This window comes from Prunus mume, linkage group LG4, assembly GCF_029339155.1.
Source record: "Prunus mume cultivar Tortuosa linkage group LG4, ASM2933915v1, whole genome shotgun sequence".
In the NCBI taxonomy this organism is placed as follows: domain Eukaryota; kingdom Viridiplantae; phylum Streptophyta; class Magnoliopsida; order Rosales; family Rosaceae; genus Prunus; species Prunus mume.
This window is the reverse complement of record NC_142701.1, coordinates 10,039,695-10,062,566: the sequence shown is the minus strand read 5'-3', so window position 1 is coordinate 10,062,566 and position 22,872 is coordinate 10,039,695. Positions and strand designations below refer to the sequence as shown.

General features: G+C 35.4%; 4 protein-coding genes across 4 annotated transcripts; 3 read left to right on the top strand and 1 right to left on the bottom strand.

The window, feature by feature from the left end:
* Window positions 1-1,806: 1,806 nt before the first annotated feature.
* On the top strand, window positions 1,807-2,294 carry LOC103341941 (cotton fiber protein). Its single transcript, XM_008245489.3, has one exon. It carries the CDS (start codon window positions 1,941-1,943, stop codon window positions 2,202-2,204), a length of 264 nt encoding a protein of 87 aa, XP_008243711.2. The 5' UTR covers window positions 1,807-1,940; the 3' UTR covers window positions 2,205-2,294.
* Window positions 2,295-5,308: 3,014 nt separating this feature from the next.
* LOC103341942 (glyoxylase I 4-like) lies at window positions 5,309-7,207 on the bottom strand. The gene is made up of 3 exons (XM_008245490.2): window positions 6,916-7,207; window positions 6,666-6,771; window positions 5,309-5,947 (listed from the first exon to the last, which is right to left on the bottom strand). The coding sequence occupies exons 1-3, from the start codon at window positions 7,068-7,070 to the stop codon at window positions 5,693-5,695; spliced, it is 516 nt and encodes a 171-aa protein (XP_008243712.2). The 5' UTR covers window positions 7,071-7,207; the 3' UTR covers window positions 5,309-5,692.
* An 8,059-nt stretch (window positions 7,208-15,266) lies between these two features.
* On the top strand, window positions 15,267-18,367 carry LOC103341943 (uncharacterized protein At2g34160-like). The gene is made up of 5 exons (XM_008245492.3): window positions 15,267-15,475; window positions 15,808-15,856; window positions 17,091-17,153; window positions 17,235-17,299; window positions 17,879-18,367. The coding sequence occupies exons 1-5, from the start codon at window positions 15,359-15,361 to the stop codon at window positions 17,972-17,974; spliced, it is 390 nt and encodes a 129-aa protein (XP_008243714.1). The 5' UTR covers window positions 15,267-15,358; the 3' UTR covers window positions 17,975-18,367.
* A 1,801-nt stretch (window positions 18,368-20,168) lies between these two features.
* LOC103341944 (Pentatricopeptide repeat (PPR) superfamily protein) lies at window positions 20,169-22,598 on the top strand. Its single transcript, XM_089050870.1, has 2 exons — window positions 20,169-21,978; window positions 22,459-22,598. Exon 1 carries the CDS (start codon window positions 20,312-20,314, stop codon window positions 21,887-21,889), a length of 1,578 nt encoding a protein of 525 aa, XP_088906996.1. The 5' UTR covers window positions 20,169-20,311; the 3' UTR covers window positions 21,890-21,978; window positions 22,459-22,598.
* Window positions 22,599-22,872: the final 274 nt, after the last annotated feature.

The window sequence follows — 22,872 nt, the reverse complement described above, 5'->3', positions numbered from 1 at the left end:
ATAAATAAATAAAATAAAATAAAGATAATTTAGGTGAGATTCTATCTCTTAATCATTATATCATGCTAACCAATTTGATCCGATTTGTTAAGAGATAGTGTCTTACATCATATATAAGGTCTTCACTATAGAATTCATGTCGGCATATATGCCTGGTTTTGGGCTTTGTTTGGTTTTGGGCGGGCTATGGGCTATGTGTGTTGCTTTGCTGGGCTTATTGTTTTAAGCCTACCTTTGTGTCACTGCGTGTTCTTTTCCTCTTTTAATGGAATTATCTTTCTGACCAAAAAACAAAAAAATTGGGATATGAACTCCCCTTTTATATATGTAAGAAAATACATAAGATTTTCTTAAATGACAGAACCAAACTGATCACCAAATGGACTTGGAATAATGTATACATGTTTGGAAAAGAAATTGTGTACATGTGCATGAGTGTGATCATAGAGTAAAAATATACGGTGATAAGCTCAAAAATTGCATAATTTGTTTTGACATAGCACCGTGAGAAACCATTGATATAACAGTGATCAATTCCGACATTTGATGGTCGTACATATGTGAGACAAGGAATATGTTATGTGCTTGATAAGGTCTTGTGTTAATATCTCTATGCATTCTATTTTGTATGAAGTCATTGAAATGTGCTTATTCTCCTATCAAACCCAAGTTTTGAAATTCACCTCAAAGTATTTGTTAGCTAAGATGCTCCGGTTAAGAATTTTTCTATCTTATCTTCCTAAAAAAAGAATTGGTCAAATGCCTTTATCCAAACCAAATCGACTAAATCCTCATCTCTTATCTTGTTCTCTGTGTTTTTTGGTCCACCAGCGTAATAATGCTTTTGTTTCTTCTTCCTTTGGCTTTGTTCTTATTTGTTTCCCTTTGGCCTTCCTAAAGCAAAAATGTATTCTCTTGTCACTTCCATCCGATCCAAACCCACTCCTTTGCCATCCCTAAGGTTTATTTAGGTCACCCATATCATATGGATGCCAACCTGCCATACCTTCTCATTTAATCGCAGGCATGTGCAATGTACTTCTTAAATTTCATTTTTTATTTGGATAATGGAGGAGCGGCCGGGTTTTCTCACGTACACACTACCAACGAAGTTTGAGCTGAGATCACCAGTATGCAAATCAAAGCATTTTCCACTAAACTAGACCCGTTTGCAATTTTATTATTATTATTACACACAACGTGTGCATCCTGCGTACCTCCATAGATGGGCAGAGTTAGGTACAGATGCCATACTATTCTTTATTACAACAAGTCATGAGTCACGAAGCTTCTTCCTCCCTCCTCTTTCTACTTTATCCAATAATACAGAAAGAAAGGAGAGAGGAGAAACAAACACATAATTGCATCCCAAGGTATTACATAATTTCTTGATTCAACAATTATGGCGCCTAGTAATAAGGCATCTTTCGGCCTTAACAACCCTTGACTTAAGCCGCAAATTATTTCAAAGGTCCACTCACATGCGTGTAGCTTAATAACTACAAAATAAATATATACATCAAATCTTTACAGGAAAGATGGTCAATTTTCGCATCTATATGATTAAGCCAAACCCCTTTTCAAAATTCAATGAAACAAGAGAATACCTGCCAAATTTTATTGAAAGAAAACCAACTGCCGCTTTCAATATCAATATAAACTTCTTAGTTGTCTTTAACTAGAAAGTCAGAACCTTGAAATCTTAAACTGATCATGGAGAAATAATTGACATTATCCTTTTTGTATTTTTTTGGCTAACTTTTAACTTAGAAGAGGATCTTTTATTAATTAGCATCTTGCTAAAAAAATAGAAGAAAAAAAGAATATAATAAACTGTAGCACTTTGTTTCCCATATAAATATGGAAGCAAAGGAGCTCAGAAAGCTCATCTTTTGTGAATAGTTCTTGGATTGGAGAAAACTGAAGAGAAAGCAGCAACCATGAAGAAGAGCACCATGTCTCCGGTAACTGTCGACGAGAAAGACGAAGCCAAAAGCTTTAGAGTGGAGAAAGTTGGAGCTTCCAGGTCTCATGCTATGGAAAATGGCAAAGAGGAAGCACCAAAGAATAAGCTAGAGAGGAAGTCAACTGAAGACATCAACGAAAGCGCAGAGGCGTTCATCAAGAAGTTCAGGAAGCAGCTTTTGATCCAAAGGCTTGAGTCGATTGAGAATTATGAGCAAATGCTTGCAAGGGGCCTCTAACTGATGTACTCTTCCTCCGTTCTTTACTTGCACTATATTGTCATAATGTTATGCACGTATTAAATTATATATGAGATTGTTTATTTATTTGTTCTTGTTGCTTGATCACTTGCTTGTTCCCACTGGATATGAAGGTTTAGAAGGATAAGCATATGAAACAATGTTTGAGGTTGCTTTTGGAAAAATTAAAATCGCGCTTCTGGCTGGCAGGTGTTAGGCATTAAAACTAAAAAGTGCTTCTAGGTGGTAATAGTGTGGTTATGGAGAGTTTGTCAGATTAATTATCTTAAGCAAACCTCTAATTAAAGGCAAAACCAACTGATCGAGGCTAATCTTTCTCATAGTCAGAAATTTCATTTCATGTCTTATGTCCTTTTGGCAAATGAGAGCTCAAATTTTTTGGGACTAACCAAAAAAGACAAAACGGCACATGCATGTTACCCAAAAAAAAACAGAGCACATGCATGTTGACTTATGGCACCCTGCGCTGTATATATGGATAGCATTATCCTAATTCAGATGCGTAAAAATTTAGATCTTGAAATGAAAACTAGTTTCTCCCAATGTATTGGCTTTTGTAACTTTGCATGGGGACACATATGTAAGATCAATTTCTTAATGTGGTTAGATTGTTTATCTCCATATATGTGATAATGTCAAGGGGAAGAATGCACACTATTGGCATGTTTGAGTAATGGATATCAGAATCATTCAAATTATTATTATTATTATTTTGGGTTTACTGGCACATGGGTATTGGAATGATTCCAATACTTACTTTCCCGGCATTTACTTACACTTAAGAAAACCAAATCAACTAAGGGGAGTAGTTGATCTGATTCCAATTTCTTATTCACTTATTCTTAAATTCCCAATTCATGAGTTCTCTAATTTCTTAAAACTAAACCTGAGAAATCTATAGATGTATTGTCACCACGACGTGTATCCTCGTTTGTAAACGTTGATCATATCCTCTCTAGGAAGTGGTAACTTGTATAGTCTTTATCCTTTCATGATAAAAATGTATTCCCTTTGGCCCTATTGATAGTTTACAACTCTTATGATACGTTCTACATCTTATCAGACCCTTTAGTTATGTGTATGCTAGTACACCAATGTTATGGTGTACCTCATACATCAAATACACACATAGTGAAGTCATTTGTCATCATGATCATATATAGTCCTAGATCTCACACATGATCCTGATGATGTAAGAAATCACTAGCTAGGTAGCTAATTGGCTTGCAATCTTATCTTTTAAGGATTTTCTTTAGATAGTTGTGTTGATATAAATAAATACATCGATGCTAAGTATAGAGGTTCGAATCCGTAATATTCCTAAAAGTATAAGATACGAAGCCCATATCTTTCATTTCGAATTTAATCCTAGATATGGTTTTGTTTCTTCAATCATATCTATTGAAGAGCCACAATTTGCCAGTCCGGGCGAATTTTAACTATTCTTAAGCCCATATTCCCTCAAAAACAAACACCTGGTGTCTCTGTTTTTTCTTTTCTTACTTCTCATTTAAGGTGAAGATGCAAATTTTGACTTGTCTTATCTTGTGAGAAGTAGTGCTGATTAACGGGTATCATGAGGCTGTGGACTCCAATCAAAAGGCATCTGCAGTTTCTGTGCAGGATGTATGGGATCTGCAAGCATGTGGAACAGTGGATGGCAGCGAAGCAGCGATGGAGTTGCCATTCTTTCATAGGTTTTCATGAAATGGCATGTTTGTTTCTCCAAAAAAAATATATATATATAGCAACTAAAACACTAACCATGTGACGTTATTCCCACTCAATTACGGCTCACATCCACCCCTATAACTTTTTTAACTACAACTTTATCCAATAATAAAATTAACGAAACAGATATTAAATGAAAAACAAGAAGTTTAGATTTACACATTGTAGATAGGAAAAATTATGGTGTGTGATGATGCTAGAACACGTGGCACACCAATATTCGTGTGTGTTTTAAGTTCACATAAATTATAGAATATTAGGTAAATTTAAAATTCATACCGTCTAAAATTTAAAATGTTATAATTTAAGCGGACTCGTAAATTATTCGCCATACTTAGTGGTCACTTGAGGCATTGCTCTCTCATAAAGACCAGTCGGTATCCATCGTGCAATTGCATTTTCAGCTTGATCTGAAAGAACAATAAAGTTAAGTGAAAGGTAATTAGCGAGCATCGATTGATTTGGTGGATTGAAAAGAACAAGTTTTTTCCCTTTTTATCTTCGTGAAAGTTGAAAAGATGTGAATGAGTGGAGTGAGTGAGTAAAGTAGGTCGTGTACCTTTAGTACCTTTTTATCATTGTTTTTTTTATTAAAAAAATCACAAAGTTAGGAGAAAAAACCTCCCTTACAAAACCCTAAGAAAAAAGAACTCAGCCGACCCCTCCGCGGCCTTTCTCTCCTCTCATCCTCTTTTTATCCCCTCTTTTTTTCTTTTATTTTGCTTTGTTATTTTATTTTGTGGTGTGGAACAGACTGTAAGAAGTTGTGATAGTTGTCGTCTTTTGGCCCATGTACACAAAGATTTGACTCCAGTTATCAGTCTTTAACATGAATTTAGAGTTGCAATGACATGAAGATGTCGAGTTGCGTTGTGTTCGAGTTTAACCAGTACGACACTATGAGTCTAGTTGTATGGAGCTATGGCTCTCTTTGGGTTACCCAGAAGAATGTGGAGTGGTGATCCTGCTTCTTAATTTGTTTGTATAATAATTTTCAAGAACTCTTTAAGAGTTTGTTATTATTTGTTAGTTTTATTTCTTTCTAGTTTTCGACTTTCAATATGAATCTTCCATTTCTACCGACGGATTTGTATTTTAGATTTGAATATGTGTGCTTTTGGTTGCTGAATTAGGGATTTTAATCAATTTATGGGTTGTGCGTGATTCTCTTTTATCAATAAAATACTTATCACTTCTTTTACCTATTATCAAAAAATAAATTAAAAATGATTTGTAGAATCAACTTGATTGAACTTCTTCTCAACAAATGAGTTGTGGTAGGGCCGAATTCAGAAACAGAGTACTGCAAAGCTGAATATGAAAAAATATATAATCAAACCAAGTACAAAAGCTCAATCAAATATTACTATATTATATTGCTACAAAGGACAGGAACCAAGTCCTACCTCTCAGAACACGACAACATCTGATGATGCCATCACCATAAAAAGATAATTGAAGTGTTCTCTTCAAAGTAACCCAAGTATCTCCATCCCCAACTCAACTCAGCACAAAATACATGCAGGCCAGCTCAGAAGATTCCCACACTTGAGAGCCAAAAACAAACCACCTTCAATTTGGATGAAGATTTTCATTTCTCAACATTAATTAAAGTGTTATTACAAAAGCCACATAATAATGACGCATAGAGCACAAATCGACTTAGTAGTAGTAGTCTTCCTTCTCTTCCTCTTCCTCTCATAAATCTTATTGACACATACAATTAGCCCGTACATCTATTGCTGCAACAATCTTAGCTGCTGCTGCTGCTGCTGCAACAAAGGCAGATTTACGAGGGAGCATGACCGGGCTATCTCCCCGGCGATGGGGATCACTGGGAGGTTGTCGCAGTCGCATATTTCGATCATGAAGCCATCCGGGTCGTGGAAGAACAATTGATCAACGTGGATGCCACCTTCCTCCACCATGGATCGCTTGTACTTGAGCTCCATCTCCTTGAGTTTCTTCTCCACAGCGCCCATGCTCTCACACTAAGGCATGACAAATTAAAAATAAGTTGCAATAATACACAGGAAAGCAAATCAATGATCTCATATCTTCTCTCATCGTATCTATCAAATCCAAGACAAATCTTAGGATGATTTGTTTGTTTATCTTTCTCAAACGAGGGAGTTAAGTAATACTCGTATAATATTGACTCTTCGGCATGTTAGGCATGCGTTGTCAAATAAGAACCTAATAATAATTGATCAGATTGAAAGTGGCACGTTAGGGATGTTACTTGTCAGCTGGAGCCAGCCTTATTGTCTTTGTCTACGTTTTTTAGTTGCATTTTTGTCCTCATTAGTTGCAACTTAATAGCACTATTTTGTTATATTCAATCAAAAATACTATACTACGTGGAAGTGTTGGAAGTGTTGTCACTTGTGTCGACAACATTATTTCTGAAATAACAAAATAATGATATTCCCATTTTATGGCAGCTTTTATGCTCATTAGGACCCAAAAGAATTTGGAAACATATATATAATATAATAAATATTATTTTTGGCCATTGAAAAGGAAATCATTGAAAAATTAAGAAGTGGAGAAACCAAGGTTAGAAAACACTAGAAGCAAACAATATGAATTTAAGATAAGCTCCAAATACAAAGCTTATCAAGTCGTACTCAAAAACAAGGGAATTTAAATCCCAGAAGAATTCAAAGCTATCTATATGGATTTTTTTAATTAAAAAAACATAATTACCTGGAAAGAAATATGATTATCCTTGGGATTAATCTCAGTTTTCTTGGGCATGCTCTCCGGGTCCTCAGATTGCAAAAGATGAATTCCAATCCCATATCCAAATAGCCTACAACACACAAAATAAACTTGCATTCATTATCAAAACCTCATAAAGATTTAAACCAAAAATAATAATTTATTGGGTTTTAAAATAAAAAAATAAAAAAGAATTCCCATCAACCCGAGTTCATTAATTACTAGTGAAGCTTACCATGCACCATCAAAATTAAAAGATCCAGGCCTCCTGATTGGGACAAACCCAAGAACATTCTGGTAAAAATCAATGGATTGCTCAACCGATCGGCAGATGAGTGAGATGTGGTTCAAAGATTTCAGATGCAGAGGGTTTCCCATGGTTTCCTTCATGGTGTTGAAGATGATGATGATAAAAAAAAAAAAAAAAAGGCTTCAAACTACGATCAGAAAATGAATAAAAAAGACAACGAAAATGGAGAGACGAAAATCTTAGAAAATCTTTGAGGAAGTTGAGTTTGTCACCGAAAGAAAACGGGACCTCTCTTTATATAAGGAAGTTGACGGAGCTTCATGGCTGCCACGTGTCCATCCATGCAACGTGTCGGATAGCCATGACTCTAACACGTAGATTCCACGTTGCTGATGACTGGGATCACGAGCACTATAGAGACAACAAATATATGGGTGCCGGGCACGTAAGCAGCCCAATATTTTATTATTATTCTTGCTCTTGGTGAAATATATTATATAAATTTATAAAAAAACCCAATCATAAGCATGTATTTATAAAAAAACTCAAACACTATTTAAATATAGAAATACACCCAAAATCAACTTTTTGAGTATGTTTATAAATGGATTTTGAGTGTGTGTAATGATGGGTTTTGAGTGTGTTTTTATGTTTAAATAATGTTTGATTTTTTTATAATTTCAACTCCCATTTGAGTATTTTAGTGAAACTTCGAGGAGCTTTCGTGCTGGTCCCACTTCTCAGTGGAAAATTGAAATGGGTTTCTTTTAGAGTCTTCATTTCGGTGTCAATTTCTAAAGCGAGAAAAAAAGTTGAAACGAATCGGATCATGCATAGATAAATGACAAAATTGATCTTGCTGGGGGATGTTGGTCTCTGTTGGTCTGCCACATTATATTTTTTATTTAATTTTTATTTATCTATTTGGCTTTAGTACAAGTTTGTGTAAATTTAAAACATGTGAATTGAACAGTCAACTTTCTTTCTTCCTCAATAATGATAGGCGAAATTTAACACATCTTTCAATGAAGTGGAGATAAATATTATTATATTTAAAATTAGTTTGTTATTATGAATCGCCCTATTAATGGTATCTTATACGTACTCTCATAGTAACTGAACTTCTTTTAATATAAAGAGGTTGCAGCTTTGATGACTGAATTTGACAAGATTTTTAAAGAGGTTTTGAGAACGTATTCACTTATTTTAGTATTTTAAAGTTGCCAAGATACTGTTGGAGATGCTTATTTTTTATATCCATTTTAGGTCAAAATAAAAAAACACATGAGTAAAAGGGGTGGCAATATGCCGCGTAACAGGAATCTAATATGATATTCACTCATTAATTGGACGACATAAATAAATTCAACCAAATTAAGTTTTTTCTGGCTCAAGAAAAATGGGATGATTAATGAACGAAAATTGGAAGGCCAATCGAAACTCTCTTTGCTAACTATTAAACATGTGTCACATTCATTTGGATGTGACTGGAACTCCACCCACTGATTTAGATTCACAAGTTGAGCATGAACACAGTCTCTAACTTGCATACGTTGTTGTGTATTTCCATTTTGACTGTGGATATGAAGCGTCCGCATTTGGACCACCAACTAGGTTTTCAAGTTGATCACAAAAGTTGGAACTTGATGGTGTTTTTATTTCAAATTTCCTAGGAGTGGTCCATGTGACTTTCTGTGTCCTTGGCCATAGAGCTCCAAAATGAGAAGAGAATTGAAAGTAGACAAAAGGGACCTGGTAGGAAACAACTGGATTATTACATAATAAATAATAAATCTTTTCTAAATTTAATTGATAGAAAATTACCACTTGTATAAGAGCATTTCCACCAAGGGGCCTGAGGGCTGGGGGGGACTGGGGGCAGATCTGTCCACCAAGGGGCCCGTAACAAAACATTTGGACCTTTATTCCAAATCCAACATCCAGCGAATAAAAATGAAAAAAATCAAACTTGCACCCAACGGCTCTCTTCCACGTGGCGATTCCGGCGCCCGATTCAATTTTCCAACAATCACAAAATGAAAAAATTTGAAAAAATACCCAAAAATACTGATTTTTTTTCCTATAAATACCAACAAATACCAATCACTTTTAACACCAACTTTTCATACATTTTCTTCTCATTCTACCATTATTCACTTTGTAGTCAATATTTTTTTCACTTTGAAGTTGAATTTTTCTATAAAAATTTATGGGTTCTTCTAGTGAAACCGGAATGGAGTGTCATGGACGATGTTAGCTTGTGTGAGTCTTGCTCCACATTAGTCATTGTCCCGTAACGGGCAATTGTCATATGTGGAAAAAAATTCATCAAGATTTTTGTGAAAGGGTAATTGGTTCTCTATTTAGTAGGTGGAAAATGAACATCCAGATTTGGGATAAAATAATCTTCCGTAAGATTCTACCCCGAGAATGTCTATGTCTATCCACATTCGATGCTTCTCGTGAACCAAATCAAAGCAACGGAGAATTCTTGACCTTCTCGCTCTTGATCTTCCATTGACATTAATTGAGAATATGAAATCAACAAGGATGATTCTTATCTGGTATTTGGAATTTATCTCAAATTTGAATTTTGAAATTTATCTGAAATTTATTTGAAATTATCTTATCCGATATGAATAGTATTGAACGTATCTTATTCGAAAATATTATCAAATTAATTGTTTAAATAAATAAAGTTGTGAATTTTCTAAATTTAATTGATAGAAAATTACAACTTGTGGAAGTGCTCTAATTGATGATGAACAGTATTGTTTCAAAATATATAATAAACTTTTGTAACTTTGTTTATTTTAGTCAAAGAAAAACTTTATCAGTGCAATCAAATCAAGTTAAAACTAAAAAAGAAACTAAGCAAAAACTAGGCCATTTTTGGTATACACATTATTTCGGGTAAGGTTTGAGATGAACTTGGATTTTAAGAGCAAAAGCTTGGCTGAAACTGACAAGTGTGTCAAAATTCCATTTGTTTTGAGAAAGAGCAAAGCTTATCGGCCTATTTTATAAACTAAAATCTAAAATTACGATTTCTTGTGTATAAACCAAACCTATATGTCACTCTCCACCTACTATGACTTGTATAAAAACCATATTATGGTTCATGTATATTTGTTTAATTAAAAAAATTTGCTACCAATTAGCATGATTTTCTCGCATAATACAAAACTTGATCACGAGACTAACTCCCAATTAGGTTCGGTTGACAAGGCATCCATTATGCATAGTTGTTTTTGTTGAATTTTCAATGGAACATGATGGTTTCAAATCAAAATTACTCGATTTTATTCCAGGTTTCTAAGTGACTGTCAAGTCGGCCATCCTTTTGTAGAAAAAGTGTAGACTATGTAGGTGTAGCGAGAAGAAGTGACAAAAACATAATCAACATGAACCGTAAAATAGTTGATAAGATTTTTGAGTCAGCTGGCAACATGTTGAGGGAACATGCATGCATCACAGGAGGTTAGGTTGGATCCCGCTGTTTCAAATGACGCAAGTGGAAAATACCTCAAGGGGATGGAAAATTAATTTTATATATCCCTAAATAATGCCTCATGACCCTAATATAATCTGTAATTATGTTTACCTGAAGTGTAAAGTGGAGATAAAAGGGACTTATAATTCAAGTCAAGTGGTTAAGAAAATTTACTCGGCACCTAAGGTCATAGGTTCAATTTCACCATCCATAGTATCACTTGTATTGGAATAGGAAATATGGATAAATTAGGGATAAATTGATATATTTATTCTTCTCTCACGGAGGGAGATATATACTTACATACAGAGATAATACAAATAGGAAATATATACAATATCTACTAATTCTACTAAAATTAGGTAATTACAATAAAATATAAATAATTACAAAATCTATTCCTAAAAGGAATAGTTGACTAATGCCAACACTCCCTTTCAAGTGGGTGCATAGATATCGGTAATGCCCAACTTGTCAAATGAGTTTTCGAATCGTCACTTTGACATGACATGGGTCAACATATATCTGCAAGCTGTTCCGAACAAGACACAAATGGTATAGCAATTAACTTATGCTCCATCTTCTCCTTAATGAAATGGTGATAAACGTCTACATGTTTAGTTCGATCATATTGCACCTGATTGTTAGCTACATCGAATGCACATTGCTATCACAATGGAGCTTTGTAGCAGTTCTCTGTTTAAACCCAATTTCAGTAAGTAACCACCTCAACCATAGTATTTCACAAATCCCTTGGGCAATCCCTATGTACTCACACTCTGCAAAAAACCGAGATACAACATTTTGTTTCTTGCAATGCCACATAACTAGGTTATTTCCAACAAAGGTGAAGTAATGTGATGTAGAACACTTATATGTAATGTTCCCTATATAATCTACACCAGTGTAACATTCTAGATCCAAATGATCATGCTTTTTAAATAATAAACCCCTTCCAGAAGCAGACGTTAAGTAACTTAGAATACATATCATAGCAGCCATATGATCCTTAGTAGGTGAATGCATAAATTGGCTAGCAACACTTACCGCATAGGCAATGTTAAGACGTGTAAGTGATAAATAGATAAATCTCTCAACCGACCTCTGATATCTCTCCTTGTTAGTTGGAACCGATTCAAAACTAAAAAATATATATACAAAATCTTCTAATTTTACTCAAATTAAGTAATTACAATAAAATACATTAATTACAAAATCTATTCGTAGTAGAAATAGTTGATTCACGCCAACAAATTTCCTCAAATGTCATGTTGAAGATTATGGTTCTGTCGGCATATATTTCATATATATACCAATTATCCTCAAGTCTCATTTGCTTACGCAACATGAATCTCTCCTCATTCTTCTTTTCTGAAAGGATCGTAATTGGATCAATCACCTTCTTCTACTAAAACTCCACTAAAATTTTACAGTAGAGACAACTGCAGCCGCCCCCCCTCCCTTTTCTCTGTCTCTGACATCACCACGCGGGCACATATAAAGTGCATGTGGCCTACTTGCCTCTACATAAAATAATATCACCGGCTTTATGCGACAACAATGGGTTGCATAAATAATAAAGCACCCAAATTAATTAAACAGAAATTAAAGCATAAAGAAAATGATCTGCATGCATTTCACGTTTATTTTATACTTGTGTTGTGGGTTATTAATTGTTTTAAATTTTGGTAGGGCGCAGCTTTGTGTTTTGGAATCCTTGCGGTGACACTTTTGTGATTCATATATTAATGTTGTTGAGTGGGTTTAATATGAGTGATCCAGTTAGCATGTCAAACGTATGTGAAAAAACAAAACCAGAGAGAGAAAAAAACACAAGTTTTGGCATGATGTAAAATTTTGTAGTGTTGACTATGAGTTTTTAATTACATAGGCAAGACCACTTCTGGGAATATTCAAGTAAGGTAGGTATCCGCTTCGAGGCTCCGATTTTTCTCTGGTATAGAATTCCAACTAAAATGTATGAAAGTGTTCTCGATCAAACTGTCGGATGGGCATGTTTCGTTACATTGGATTGGATATTTTATATATTTAAAGCATGTTTAAGGAAGAAATCAATTTTTTATTTTTATGTTTTATAATCTAGTTGAAGATAGAAGATAAATAACTCATGAAAAAAACTTATTCAATCTAACCCCCATAAAATGGTAAGATAACAGTAACTTATAATTAATCCTTCCTAATCCGTCCAGCATAAAAGTCATTCGCCTCTACTTTCATTTTCTCCTCCAATATTAAGCACCAAACAGGTACGATTGTACGTTTGAATGATTGATCAAATAAATTTTATTTCAATCACTATATGAGAGGAGACATATCATGCCATATCGGACGAAGACAACATTAAAAGAGAGTCTCAATCCAAGTCCAATTTAACGAACCATTTATTGGTACTCACCACCCACTGATCTTGTATTCGTACAAGAATAACTTTTATCCTTTTGAGTTAATATATCTTAACGATTTCTTGCTACTTTAATTTATATATAAGAAAATTTTAACTGATTAGTTTTTAAAATCTATATCCAAAAAAGTTAACTTTGTAGTGGTACTTATATTTATTCTATTACTCTATCGGAAGGGGATTCAAACTTGAGTGCAAGGAAACGGGCTCACTGTCCTAACCAACTAACCTAATCTAGGTACTTTATCTAATCGAATTGGGGATCAGGTTTTACACCTGGGTTATATTAAATATATATTAACAAGTACTTAATATACTTCTTTGATTATTTAATGAAGTCACCGAATTTTTCTCAATACATGATAAAGTTATATTATTTTTGTAAGTAGGTATGATAATTTATTTAAGACTTGGCAACATGTCCAAAAACATACTCCAGTGGAGCAGTGCGAACTGGTCACAGGTGTGATGTCGAAAGCAACCAACGTTATGAATTATGATAACGTTTGTCCTAAAGCTTGTAAAGTTTATAAAATTTTAATCAGAGTTGGTAAATTCGTACACATGCTGGGACTGAAAGTGACCATGCTTTGGCATGCACGATAAAGCCCTCAGCTTTTGCTTGCTAATCCATGTCAACCTGCACCACTGTTCTACAGCTTATACATTAATAACGCACCAAGTGCAGCATGCGCATGCAATTTGCAAATATTAGAAAAATATTAATTAGTTCTTTCTCAGGTGCAAACCAGCTAGCTGGTAGACTTCTTGCAAGAATAAATATATTAAACCAGAAAGAGAGAGGAAGGAAATAAAATAAACAGAAAGGTGTTTTGCTTGCTCTGTGGTTGGTTGACAGTATGATTTTCACCAACAAAAGCTCTCAAAAGGTTCTTTCTTTTTATGTCTCAAGAGACGAGGGTGCTCTGGACTTTGAGGGTCTGTTTTAAGGGCTAACTATTTCTTGGGATGAAGGCTTCAAGACTCAAGAGAGCCACCCTCTTTTCAGTCTTATGAAGTAGTATAAGGAGTTGATCAAGAATTTTATAGTGAGGGCCTTATATGACCCTTAGGTGAGGTCATATTTCTTAGCCATTAGATCAAATTGGTTAGGATGATCGTACGATTATAAGATAGGACTCACCTAAGGCCATATATAAGACCCTCACTATAGAATGCCTCATGAGTTGATTTGCTGTGACTGGGCTTACTCGATGACCTATTTTACCAAGGAAAAGAATTTTGTTGCAGACCAGTTTGCCCAATTGGGTAATGCTCTCAGTTTGGGCTGTCATATTCTTGCATATTTCCTCTACCTCTTTTTTGTTTTTTTGTTTTTTTTTGTTTTTGTTTTTGTTTTTTTGATTTTTTGCGAAAAAGATGTAATATTATTGATAAACACAATCAATTACGGAGAGTTGAAAGTGTTGGTACCCAAAATGTCAATGGGGCCTACTCGTGAGAGCCTAAAAATAACTTAGGCCCAGACCACTTGAGGAAGTGGTTGGACTCCATCCAGACACTAAAAATCCAAACCCTAAGTTCATCCAAAGCCCAACCGAGATAGGGAATGGCCGTCAGGCCCGTAAAGCGACCCTCTCTCTCGAAGGATCCAATGACACCAAGAGCCAAGCCCAAACAGGAAGTGAACACGTGCCAAAATTCCCCCAACCCGACGCTGTGTCATTATAGGACCAACCATCCAACCTGTGGGGGCCATCTTAAGAATGAGCCCAAACTTCGACGGTTGAAATGTCGTTACTTCAATAATTGCATTAATTATTTCACACATTTTAACAAGAAGTTAAATGAAATAAGAGTTGCACAGAACCAATTTCCCCAAACATATTATATATTATTCATAAATAATTTTCAAAGTTTAATTGAACAGTTGAAAGAAAATCTTAATAATTAACGTACATAATCTTGACAGACATGGTTAAATACTTGGCTAATTAATGTTTTATGACTTTGGAGTTGTGTAATGCAGTTTTTGCTTCTATAATTAAACACATAATTTATTTTTGAGGATCTTTCCTATTAAGAGGCGATAGCATACTAAACTCACACATATTACGGATGCTAATATTCGAACTCGGTCACTTCAAAAAATTTCAAATAAGTGAGTACTTCCAATTTACCCAAAGAAATCAAATAAGAGAAGAGTATAAACAAAACTCCTATTGTGACAAAATGAACCTATTTTTTTGTATATATTTCAAGGTTTTAGTTTTTAGTGTTCAGTGAGAATCGAGATTGAAATTTTGCACTGTCCAGAATGACACCCAAAAAAAAAAAAAAAAAAAAATTATGTGCTTTGAAGTATTGTACCGTGGGTACCGAATTGCTGTAATGCTTGTATCCTTATCGTTTCGGACCGAACCACTTTTTGTTACCTTAGGCCCATATATATATGAGAAATCAATTTTAGAAAGAGAAAAAACCGAGAGACTGATAAAAAGGGAATTTAGGGTTAGGGTTTTGGAAGCTGTTCACTTAATTGGCTCACTGCAATGGAGGAGATTACTGAGGGTGTGAACAACATCATCATCGCAGATTCACACAAGAAGAACCGAATTCAGGTCTCGAATACCAAAAAGCCCCTCTTCTTCTATGTTAATCTTGCCAAGGTAAACCCTTCTCCCAACCCTGTTCTTAATTCTCTGTCTTTGTACGGATATTTACATACGCATACATGTGTAGATATGCTTGTATGCCTAAATTGGTTCTGGGTTTTCTCTTCTTTCTTTTTTATAATGCCTGGCTTCTGCTGAAATTTGAGTTTGTTGGTTAACTTGCAAAATTAATCTTTACCTGGAAATAGAATGTTTTTGGTTGACATAAACGAAGCAGTTTTTTTTTTTTTTCCTCTTCTTTAAGTGTTTTGGGATTAATAATTTATTCTTATCAGTTCTTTTATTATTTGTATTCATCATGTTTCTGTCAATTGATTGTTTTGCAGAGGTATATGCAACAGTACAATGAGGTGGAGCTCTCTGCTTTAGGAATGGGTATGAAATCATTGAGCTGTTTCCATCTCATTAAGCTCTAAAACTTACGACTGTCTGTGTGTGTGTGTGTGTGTGTGTGGATCTCTGTGCGTGTGCTAGTGTGTGCCTTATTAATATGTTCTTGGATATGACGCTAAAATCACAGAACTGTTGACGTTCCTAATTAAGTTCTGGATAACTAATGAAACTTAATGTTAGGTCATTTGTATGGGTGTTCTTTGGGTTCATATATATTATTAAACAAGTTAACATTCCTGTTGTGGTTTCTATGCACAAGCTAACATTCCTGTTGTTTGATGTCTGTTGGTCATAGTGAATTAAAGCTGGGATCTATAGTGTGGATGTTACATTTGTTTAGCTTTGGAAAGAGAAAGTTTGCCAAGAGCCATTATGTCATAATAACTCTGTTTCTAGTAGTGAGAATTTGAATAAAATCTTGACGTGTTTCACAACTTCTAGAGTGTAGACTCTTGCATACATGTTCCAATGGGCGAGGATGAAGAAGTTCTCTTGTTTGTTGGTCCAGTTTGGTCATTGCTTAGGTTTCTTTGCTCATGTTTAATATGATGATTATTACAATTTTCTAGTAAATACGTCCTTACTATTTCAATATATACTCAAAGAAAGAGAACAAACTTTTAATAGGAAAACAAAGGCTTTTAGTAGAATTGTTCTAATTGGTAGTTGGAAGGGACAAATGGACAAGTGCTTAGTTAACAAGTAGAGGGGTTGCTCTAAGGTGCCGTCTGCTTTGCAGAATGGGATTCCAAGAATCCCATACCCATTACTGTTCCATGGGTTTATAGAAACCCATGACAGTAAGCTCCATTTCATTATTTGGCAACGTTGGAAGGGGAGATAGTTTTATGAAACCAATGAAATTCTTTAATGTTTTTAGAAGGCATAAATAGGTTCATTGTTGTTATTGTCATTTATTATGAAGTTTAAGCCAGTAGATGGGAGACCTGCCTGCTCCTTTTGGGAATGCAAAACCCCATTTTATGGGATTTGGACACCAATAGCAATGGGAACCTCCCCTCCTGTGTGCACTTATCAAACATGGGAAATGAATGTGATTCCGCGAAACAAACTTCTAACTAAGAATGTTGAAACTTAGGCAATTCTATAGTTTGAGGGAGCTAAGTTGCATTGAATATTGTAGTGTTTTATTATAGTTTGGATTTCTTTAGTATGAATGCTAATTCGCAGATTAATTCTCATTGTACCACTGCAGCTATTGCCACTGTTGTTACAATTGCAGAAATTCTGAAAAACAATGGGCTGGCCGTTGAGAAAAGTGAGGCTTCTATCTACTTTTATATCTTTCTGCAAAGCTACTATCATTATTCAATTTATATATTCTTGAATATCAATGCAGAAATCATGACATCAACTGTTGACATAAAGGATGATTCTAGAGGGAGACCAGTCCAGAAAGCCAAGGTATTTGAAGTTTTATTTCTATTAAAATGTTTTTTGAATCTTATCTTGAAATATGTCTAGCTTAGGTCTGTTAAAAAGAATGACTGAATGTTTATGTTAATGAAACGTTGGAGTTTTGCATGGAGAGATCCTTTTGCAATTATTGTTGCCCTACTTGATTGGTCTGATTCATGATAATAAGTATGGATTTATATTCTTGGGCTATCTGTCCTGGTAAAGGTTCCTACATGGAGGTTAAAAGTTTAGTGCACCAATAGTGTTATCATTTCATATGAACTTTATATGGTTATTTTCCTTTGCAGTTACTTTTTGACCATTTAGCAAAATTTCCTGGGTTCTTTTCAAAATTTATCTTCATATCCATTTAGTGTACGTCATTAGAGTATAATCTTGTTTTCTGAGGTCATCTCAACAAGAGTTCTACCATTTTGCGAGGGCTTCCAGCTCAAGAAGCATAGAACTTTACACCCCACATCCATGACAAGCGATTGAGTCTTGTCTTCCCTGTCCCCTAAATAAGAAATAACCTTGTGTTCCATTTTGTTTATATGTATTTATTGTTATTTTCTTTTGGTTTAGATTGAGATCATACTTGGGAAGTCGGAAAACTTTGATGATTTGATGGCCGCTGCAGCTGAGGAGAGGGAAATTGCAGGTGCTGAGGAGCCAAGCTGAAAGAAATTCCTTGTTTGAGGTTCCTCTTAGAGTGTGTTTAGCTTGAATTATGTACCCTAAACTTGATTATGGTAATAAATTTTTTGCAAAATATATTATCCAAGAATAGAATATGTTATGGGAAAGGCATTTGTTGTATGCTTATAACTTTTGTCTTCCGTTTTGTCTTAGGAGTGGGTGGGGTGTGGGGCTATCTGTTTCGTGAAAAAGATGGGACATGCCAAGTGTAATTGACCCTAAAGTTATTTAAAAGTTTAGATTAATTTCCCATTTGATTGGTAATAAGCTATTTGGCAAGACCTGAAACCATATGTTTCTATACTAAGCTTGTTATGGATGAAATTAATATTTTCAACAAACCAAATATATAATATGCAACTCTTCCCCCCGTTATGCTGTGAAGAGGTTTTCCCTCCCAACTTTTGTTGGGTTTTGTTTGCTCTTTGCTGTTGCAAGTGTTTGTTTCTTCCCCGTTTCTTGAGGGTTTGTTTCCCAGTCTTTTGGGGCTGGGTTTTGGCTGATCTTGCTAGATCTGCTACTTTTGTGGTAGATCTAGTGTCGGTCTCACTGTTTTGGAGGTGGAGCTGCTGATTTTGGTGGATCTTCTTTTATTGTGCTTGGGAATCAAGGGGGATTAGGAGATGCTGTGATATTCTTTGGAATATCCTAGTGGAAGTTGAGCAGTAATGCCCTCCACTCTTGGGGTATTTCCTGTCCCATGAAGTTTGAGAGTTTGTTCTCTTTCTTGATCTCTCTTAAGCACTGGTTGCTGCAGAAATAGGATCCTCATCATCTGTAACTCCTTGTTAGCTGGGTTTAAAGTTGTATATTTATTTTCTAACTATCTTGTAATACTTGAGCTTAGTTGGTGGTGTTGTTACAATATGTATTGCAAGAACCTCCTTCCAGGGCTGTGCTCTTATTGTTGTAATCTGGGTTTGTGCCCTGTTTCTTCAATTGAATTGTTACTGTTTCACCCAAAAAAAAAAGAAAAAAAAAGTATGCATGCAAATTTGAACACTAAGTCCAAGTTATGTTGCTTTGAATTTGAATTTGTTTGGGTGGCTAAAGGTTTCTCAATCATATAAAATTAAGGACTTTGTTGGAATTATCTTTTCCATATTTCATGACGCTGCTTAATAAAAAAAGTTAAATTTGATTTCTGCAATTTCAACACTTAATAAAAAAAGTTAAACTTAACTCCCGCAATCTTCAACACTAAAGAAGTTGGACCGGATGCAAAAACATTATACTAGTTTACTCCACCATCTCAAAATAGTTTAATTCCAAGTCTTTGATATTGTTCCCTGAAGTTTTCAAAGTCCTAGAAAAAGAAAAACAATGAAAATGTGACAATGTATGATTTCCAAATAGGTTTGAGAATATGTTAAGGGTTGCACATCACGAATCTTTAAACAAGATGGGAGTGAGGAATACCCTACGTGCTAAATTCAAAGGAACTAATAATTTGCATTTACATTTCCAAAAGTAGCATAACTAGACCATGAACTTTTCCTCTTAATCAAAGTATATGCATTCTTGTCACAAACTAATTCACGCATCTAACCCAAGTTCATGAATATCATGCGACATCAATATTTCACACAATAAACATTCTAAGACTTCCATGATAATCATGAATTTTTATTTATTCTTATATAACTTCCATCAATATTTCACAAAATATATGCATTCTTTTATGTTAAATTTGTGTTTTTCCAAAAACAGTACAGCCGATCGGCTATTTATTAAAATCCCAATTATAGCCGCTCGGCTATACGTTAAAAATAAAAAATAAAAAAGAGGACCCGCCTAGCCGGTCGCCGGTCGTCGGTCGTCGTCCGTCGTCTTTTTCAAAAAAAATAGTATAGCCGGTCCAAAAAAAAACCCACGTATAGCCGTGCGGCTATACTATTCATAAAACGATCCCATGTACAGCCGTACGGCTCTACTATTCATAGTAACAAAGAAAAGGGCCCCCCGAGCCCCGGGCAGCAGTTGTGTCGAGAACAATACAGCCGCGCGGCGATACTATTTTTATAATAAAAAACCGTAGTATAGCCGGGCGGCTATACGAGTTGAGCATGTTTTATCTAAACGGAGTATATCCGCATGGCTATATGATTTATTAATAAAAAATTAAAAGAAAGACCCTTGTAGTTGCGTAAGTTTTATAATTGATAGTTATGCAAGTGAAGTCGAATTACATCAAACTCCTGCGGACAATCACATATGCATGAGTAGGCCTTGGCATTTCTCCTATAACTGCGTTGCATTTCCAGTATATTGGCCCCGCCTTGTCTCTCAAAAACCAAATCCATTTACTAACTCTCTAAAATGTCCCTAAGATCTCTCACCTCTAAACCCAAAACCCTTCACTGTATCTTCCACTCTCTTCTCTCACCCTCCAAACCCAACACTCATTACAATCCCTTCTCTTCTCTCACTTACCAAAACCCACCACCTCCACCATCACCACACCTGGTGAATGAGATCTCACGCATTCTCAGCGACCACAGAAACCCTCACCACGACTTGGAGCATTCCCTCAACCCTTTGTGTACCCAAATATCCACAAACTTGGTTGAACAAGTTCTAAAACGGTGCAAAAATCTTGGCCTCCCTGCCCACAGGTTCTTTCTCTGGGCTAAAACAATTCCGGGGTTTCAGCACAGTTTTGAAAGCTATCACATTTTGATTGAGATTTTGGGAAGTAGCAAGCAATATGCTGTGTTGTGGGATTTTCTTATAGAAGTAAGAGAGTCCAAGTGTTTTGAGATTGTCCCAGAAGTTTTCTGGCTTATTTTTAGAGTTTACAGTAGAGCTAATTTGCCTCGTGATGCTATTCGAGCTTTTAATAGAATGGTTGAGTTTGGAATTAAGCCTAGTGTTCATGATCTTGATCAGCTTATGTATACATTATGTAAAAGAAAGCATGTCAAGTATGCCCATGAGTTTTTTGATAAAGTTAAGAGTGGGTTTGAGTTGAATGCTAAGATTTATAGTATTTTGATGAGGGGTTGGGGAGACATTGGTGATTCGGATGAAGCACGTAAGTTGTTTGATGAAATGACTGAACGAGGATGTTTGGTGGATGTGCCTGCATATAATAGTTATTTGGAAGCTTTGTGTAAAGGTGGGAAAGTTGATGAGGCCTATAAGATATTCCGGGAGATGGGGTCAAATGGAACTGACCAGGATGCTTGTACTTATTCGATTTTCATTCGTGCATATTGTGAAGCCAATGACATTCATTCAGTTTTTAGGGTGCTTGACAGGATGAAGAGATATAATCTTTTGCCTAATGTGTATTCTTACAATTGTATTATCAAGAAACTGTGTAAGAATGACAAGGTGGAAGAGGCTTACCAACTTTTGGATGAGATGATTGAGAGTGGAGTTATGCCGGATGCGTGGAGTTACAATGCAATCCAAGCTTATCATTGTGATCATTGCGAGGTTAACAGGGCTCTTAGGTTGTTATATAGAATGAAAAAAGATAACTGCAAGCCAGATAGACATACTTATAATATGGTGCTAAAGTTGTTGATTAGGATAGGAAGATTTGATCGGGCAACGGAAGTTTGGGAGAGTATGGGGGAGATGGGATTTTATCCTTCTGTTTCAACATATTCCGTAATGATCCACGGTTTGTGCAAGAAAAAACATAAGCTAGAGGAGGCTTGTAAATACTTTGAGATAATGATCGATGAAGGTATACCACCATACTCTTCTACCGTTGAGATGTTGAGGAACCGGCTCAGGGGCTTAGGGTTCCTCGAGCATACTGAGATACTTGCAAGTAAGATGGAACAAAGCACTTCTTGTTCAATACTAGAGATGGCAAACTTGATGAGAGGTAATAAAACTTATGTAACATCTAGAAGTGAGCATACTGACAATGAAAGTGATTGATAAAACAAAAGGCTGGGTATTTGGGACTGGCGGGATCTGCATGACTCAGTTTCCTGAGTCTGAAGAGAGCTCTCCGGATGAACTGTCAGGTGTAGTCCCCGCTTCATGCTACTCTATTTGTCTATCTGTATAGAATCGTGCTCTTGCATAGTCCTGGTTAAGTAATACCCCAGTTAGTTACTTAACCAGGACTATATCCTTAGAATTGATAATCAGGTGGTGTGAAACCAGAACTGGGAGAAGCAAATTATTGGTTTCCATGCCTCTGTTAGTAAGTAATACTAGTTACTGTTTTCTCAGTTGTGTGGTTGGTGGGTAGTGTTACTGCCTACTGGCAGTTATACATCTTTTGATGCTCGGTCCATCGCTAAAACATCAATTTGGTATTGCATATTCATGATATTTGGCTGCATAAAAATGTAAATAATTTTAATTCCCTGGGGCTGGGGAATTCAGATGGTACTGGTTTTATTTATTTAGTTTTTTTTAATTACACATCATTAAATACTTTGCTACATGGCTAAGGTAACTGCATTTTGATCATCGTCATGTGTTTTATGTTACTGCAGATATTGACATTGGCATCATATGATTGGAGAAATCTTGAAAAGATTATGGGTTGTTATCTGAAGGGTTAGTTACTTACTCCTCTACTGTCTAATTGAGTTTCTCGATTTTCATTTATTATGGAATATTTTTTGGTGACAAATTGATTTATTGTTTATGTTCTTTGTATTCAAAATACACGCAAGGAACTATATCTAAAGTCATCCAACCAAAAAAAAACCTATATCTTAAAAAAAACTCTTGCAGGCCATAAAAAAAAGAAAAAAAGAAGACAGATGAGAGGGGTACGGATCAAGGGGAAGAGGGCATCTAAATTACTTCGAAGAACTCAAACTTGTTGTTTTACACCTTCAGTGAAATTAATCTGCTTTTTTTGTACCAACACAACATGATAAATCATGAACCCAATAGAGCAT

Coding starts and splice junctions, on each gene's coding strand:
- LOC103341944 (XM_089050870.1), top strand. CDS start 20,312: ATGTCCCTAAGATCTCTCACCTCTAAACCCAAAACCCTTCACTGTATC.
- LOC103341942 (XM_008245490.2), bottom strand. CDS start 7,070: ATGAAGGAAACCATGGGAAACCCTCTGCATCTGAAATCTTTGAACCAC. Junction 6,772..6,915: donor TTTAATTTTGATGGTGCATG/GTAAGCTTCACT, acceptor TGTGTGTTGTAG/GCTATTTGGATATGGGATTG. Junction 5,948..6,665: donor ATAATCATATTTCTTTCCAG/GTAATTATGTTT, acceptor GTCATGCCTTAG/TGTGAGAGCATGGGCGCTGT.
- LOC103341943 (XM_008245492.3), top strand. CDS start 15,359: ATGGAGGAGATTACTGAGGGTGTGAACAACATCATCATCGCAGATTCA. Junction 15,476..15,807: donor TCTATGTTAATCTTGCCAAG/GTAAACCCTTCT, acceptor ATTGTTTTGCAG/AGGTATATGCAACAGTACAA. Junction 17,154..17,234: donor TGGGCTGGCCGTTGAGAAAA/GTGAGGCTTCTA, acceptor ATATCAATGCAG/AAATCATGACATCAACTGTT.
- LOC103341941 (XM_008245489.3), top strand. CDS start 1,941: ATGAAGAAGAGCACCATGTCTCCGGTAACTGTCGACGAGAAAGACGAA.